Raw genomic sequence first — 4887 nt, 5'->3', positions numbered from 1 at the left:
CAGCCGGAAGTGCGCGCGTCCAGCGGAAGTGCTCCTCCGGCCTGGTCCGCCCGGCCCGGGCCGTCAGGGGCGGGGCGCTTGGATCCAAACCCTGGGATCCGCTGGCCGGAGGCAGGCGGGCAACGCCGGGGCAGAAGGAGGTTGTCCGGTTCCCAATCACACACCGAGAGTTTCGTAGGCGTCGGACCCCACGCCACAGCAGCTGAGCACCGCGCCCCGGCGGGAACCCGGCCTCCGCGGGACCTGCGGACCGGAGCTGCGAGTTCGTCCACGGGGAGGAGTTTGGCGGCCAAGGGTGCCGCTTTGCCTGATTCCTGTCCCCGGTGGTCCTGGGTCGAGCGCTGCTCACTTCCGACCCTGAGAAGGTGTGCTTTCTGCCCTTGCCCTTGCCTTTCGTGCTTCTGAGTTGGACAGTTTTCCTCAAGGCGTTTCTTGGGCGCTGTGGCCTCATCAGAGGAAACCTCAGAAAAAGCTACAGAAGGCACAGTCCAGGAGTTAAACGCCCTCTGTTGCGTCTTCCTAGGAGTGGAAAGTGTATTTCAGTTACAGGCTACTTATGCTTAAGGGGAAGTTATCTGGACGTCTGTAGGCCAAGTTCATACATAGCAAATAAAACTAATAGTTTCCCTTGGTCTAGCCAACTCCACCCCTCGGAGGTTTGACGTTTGAGCCTCCTTGTAAACCCAATGAACAATTACGCTTTTCTCAAACTGACGACACTCAAAGCTTCCAAAGTTGGCGGTTTGTGCAATCCGAGAAGCCCGATCAGCATGAATGAATGTCCCTTTCCTCTCCAGCTGACAGTACTGGAGGGCCATTTCTGCAGATTTGAAGAAAATGCACCTCTTATCTTTATTACTAGGTGGTGCCAGTGAGTTAAATCTTCCTGTCATAAATCTGTAGCGTGTGGTTAAAGCTTTTTAAAAAGCCTCAGTATTCCCTGAAATTTATTCAGAATAACTTTGTTTCTTGAGACTGAATTGCGGCTTGGGGATGTGGCCTGGCGGTAGGGGGCACACCTCTAGTATGCTGGTTCTTCCCATTTCCCCCAAAAGGAGAGAGACAGATTTTTCTATTAAACAGTAAAAACATATTGGGCAGGGGATTTTCTTAATGGTAGAGTGCTTGCTTAGGCAAGAATGAGACCCTGAGTTCAATCTCCTGCAAAAAAAGAAAAGAAAAAGGCTGGGCCTGTTGGCGTATACCTGTAATCCTAGACATACTATGGTCTCTTCAGTTTTGTTTTTTGGTTTGGTTTGGGTTTTAGTTTTGGTGTGGCACTGGCTGTCCTGGAAATCACTCAGTAGCCCAGGCTGGCCTTGAACTCAGAGTTCCCTCGCCCCTGCCTCCCAAGTGCTAGGATTAAAGGTGTGTGCCACCACTGCCACCGCCCAGCGTTTTATATTTTCTTAATTTTGAATTGTACTGATATGTTCAGTCGTCTTAAGTAACCAAATCCAATGTACTCCATGTGGGTTTATCATTCTTATAGTGATTAAAATGGCTTCCAGAGGAAAGACAGAGACAAGCAAATTAAAGCAGAATTTAGAGGAACAGTTGGATAGACTGATGCAGCAATTACAAGATCTGGAGGAATGCAGGTAATAGTATAATTATGTGTCATTACTCTGTGTCCGAGGGAGAGTTCAAGCTCCACGGATGTGACTTTGGTCTCCTCTGTAGTGTTCTACAGCATTCTGCCTGTGGGAAAAGTAAACGTCTCATAAAGCCTGGGATGTGGAAGACTTAAAATATTCCTGGAAATAGCTAAGCTTACGTTGTCTTTAGTATTTAAAACAGCTCTGTCTAGAATGAACTCCTGGCTAATTGCTCAAAATGCTGTGATTGGGCTGTGGCGTTCCTCTGCGGATGAGTGGGCGCCTAATACGCCAGAGGCTTGGACTCAATTCCCAGCATCAAAGAAGGGAGGGAAGAGAGGGAGGTTGTACACTCCTATATCCCAGCACGTGTGAGATGGATGCAGGAGAATCAGAAGCTCAAGGTCCTTCTTGCCTACATTGTGAGTTTCAGGCCAACCTGACTGTATGAGACCCCATTTCAATAAAGCAGAAGAAAACAAGCTATTAATTGTAGTTTTTTATAGCCTCCCAAGGGTGCTGTAAATATGGAAATGAAAGAGACAGTGTAGTGCTTGGCCTAGAGGAAGTGCCCCGTAAATGGTAGCTGAGCGTGTAGAGCTCTTATTACTTGTAGTAAATATTTAATAAGCAGCTTGTTTGGTAAATAAAAATAGCCTTTTACTCCGCTGACAGGTGTGCCGCTCTTCTCGCCAGTGGGCACACAAGGTGCTTCCCGCCATTAATGAGACTGAAGCTAACAGCAACCGTTTACCGTTACTATAGACGCCAGGTGTTTTCTTCTTAATGAACACTTAGGAAAAGGCACTATAGTGATCTGAAGTTGTGTAGACAACTGAGGTTTGGCCCTGTTCATGCCTTGCCCAAGGTTATACAACTAGTCTCTTTAGGAGAAGGTACTGTGTGCCTAAGCGTGCCTCCTGGGGCAAGGGGAGATAACACACACTCAGCCCCGGGTTCAGCCGCAGTGAAAGACAATGGAGATGCCAGTAGCTCGACTCTGTGGACATGTGCCACTCCAGCTGGTACTCCCCTTCAGCCTTGCTCTAGATCAAGTACCGAGGTTTTCAGGCTTAGACGTGTTTTCTGCACTCTGATGTAAACTGTGCTTCAGAGAGGAGCTTGACGCCGACGAATATGAAGAAACTAAAAGGGAAACTCTGGAGCAGCTGCGTGAATTCAGCGACTCCCTAAAGAAGATTATGTCGGGAGATATGACCTTGGTAGATGAGTTCAGCGGCATGCAGCTGGTAAGAGGAATTGGCCAATCGAGTCTTCTGTGCATGGCTTGTTGTTTGCTTCTTTGTGAGTGTATTTCAGATAGAAAGGCCAAGGACCGAGCTCTGTGGTACTGTACGTGCCTAGCAAGTACAAGACCCTAGATTATTTCCCAGCATCTCAAAATAAAACATAAATAAGTGAAGGAAAGGAAGAAAGAAAAAGTGCTGTGTTTCCGAGATTGCTTCTAGATTTTGTGTCTGCTTGGCTCCACTAATGTGCTCAGAAATTGCAAATCGAAACTGATCTCAAGCCGGGCGGTGGTGGCTCACGCCTTCAATCCCAGCACTCGGGAGGCAGAGGCAGGCAGATCTCTGTGAGTTCGAGGCCAGCCTGGGCTACAAGAGCTAGTTCCAGGATGGGAACCAAAAAAGCTACAGAGAAACCCTGTCTCGAAAAAAAAAGAAAGGAAGAAACTGATCTCAATCACTAAGACTCATTAGTCCAGTATTGCAGATGTAATTGTGTAGAATGTTTTTGGTTAGTTTTTGTGTTCCTATGTTTCCAGGCTATTCAGGCGGCTATCAGCCAGGCCTTTAAAACACCGGAAGTCATCAGATTGTTTGCAAAGAAACAACCAGGTCAACTTCGGACAAGGTTAGCAGAGGTAAAGTTCCTTCACGTTGATCCAGTTGCTGTGTGTGTTTGTCTTCCAAGCCCGTGACTGTACTGATTGTAGTAGCCTACTGTTTACAATTTGCTCGGTGTTAGAGCCACAGCCCTCAAGTCCTTGACAGTTTGTACCTTGGACAGTTATAATTCATAATAAATGAATGTTTTAACAGCATGTGGCTATTTAAATCACCCCCAGCCACTTCCCTTGGCCTCCACCTTAGAATTTTGTCCTTTATATCTGGGGCCCTAACTCGAGATCCTCTTTGGAATTCAGCATCAGCATTGTTCCTGGGTATGCACTGTTAATCTTTTTTTTTTTTTCTTCAGATTTCTTTCTAATTTGTTTTTGGTTTTTCGAGACAGGGTTTCTCTGTAGCTTTGGAGCCTGTCCTGGAACTAGCTCTTGTAGACCAGGCTGGCCTGTGCCTCCCAAGTGCTGGAATTAAAGGCGAGCACCACCACCACCCAGCTTTTTTCTATTGTTTTGAGTGATGTTTGCTGGTATGTAAGTGCACATGTGCACATTTGTGCATCTGCCCTCAGAGGCCAGAAGCATCAAATATCCTGGAACTACAGGAGGTTGTGAACAGCCTGAAGTGGATGCTGGGAATTGAACTCGAGTCCTCTCAGAGCAGCACACAGTTCCTAATCACGGAGCCATTTCTTCTGCTTGTCCAGTATCTTTTTGTTTCTTTCTTTTTCTTTGAGACAGGGTTTCTTTATCTCTGTGCTGCATAGAGGAGCTCTGTAGCCCTGACTGTCCTGTAGGCCATATTGGCCTAGAACTCAGAAATCTGCCTGCCTCTGCCTCACGAGTGTTGATATTAAAGGTGTGTGCCTCCACTGCCTCTTTCTTTTCTTTCTTTTTATTTTTTTATTTTATTTTTATTTATAAATTCTTACTTCCAGAAGTCTTTCCGTGGACTTGAATATAATTACGGACTAATAGGTAATTTCCATCTACAAGTAATTCAGTAGAATAGTAAGAGCATAACTTTAGGGAATGGAGAGATGACCCACTTGGTAAAGTATGCCAGGTGAGCAGCACACACAGTGGTCCTGGCACTGGGGAGACAGAGACCAGAGGCTCCCTGGGGCTCTTGCCAGTGAGATACCCAAAAATTGACCTCTAGCATGACTCAGACACGCTTATATACACATAGGAGCACATACACACACGGGGGAACATCATAGATTAAGATGAGATTATTGGGGGCTGGAGCAATGGCTCTGTAGTTAAGAGCACTGACTGTTCTTCCAGAAGACAAGTGTTCAATTCCCACCACTCACATGGCCACTCACAACCCTCACTAACTCTATACCGAGGTACCCAACACCCTCTTGTAGACTTATACAGACAAAACACCAATGCACATGAAATAAGAACAAGGAAAAA

At 46.6% G+C, this 4887-nt stretch overlaps 1 protein-coding gene across 2 annotated transcripts in view; it reads left to right on the top strand.

Annotated features, from left to right (window-relative positions):
• The first annotated feature begins 216 nt into the window (after positions 1 to 216).
• The window catches only part of Lzic (leucine zipper and CTNNBIP1 domain containing), a 9789-nt gene continuing 5118 nt past the window's right edge, over positions 217 to 4887 (top strand). Inside the window, exons 1-4 of one of the 2 annotated variants that reach the window (XM_050153361.1) lie at positions 217 to 365; positions 1493 to 1601; positions 2713 to 2848; positions 3385 to 3483. In XM_050153361.1, the coding sequence (XP_050009318.1) occupies positions 1501 to 1601; positions 2713 to 2848; positions 3385 to 3483 (336 nt within the window). In that variant the 5' untranslated portion in view covers positions 217 to 365; positions 1493 to 1500. Of the gene's footprint in view, positions 366 to 399; positions 742 to 1492; positions 1602 to 2712; positions 2849 to 3384; positions 3484 to 4887 lie in introns of those variants that run through there. The other variant, XM_050153362.1, reaches the window with a different exon arrangement.

The sequence above is a fragment of the Alexandromys fortis genome, unplaced genomic scaffold (genome assembly GCF_014885135.2).
Source record: "Alexandromys fortis isolate MF-2015 unplaced genomic scaffold, M_Fortis_MF-2015_v1.1 scaffold_88, whole genome shotgun sequence".
Lineage (NCBI taxonomy): Eukaryota > Metazoa > Chordata > Mammalia > Rodentia > Cricetidae > Alexandromys > Alexandromys fortis.
Note: the sequence above shows the minus strand (reverse complement) of the source record. Positions and strands in the feature narration are given on the sequence as shown.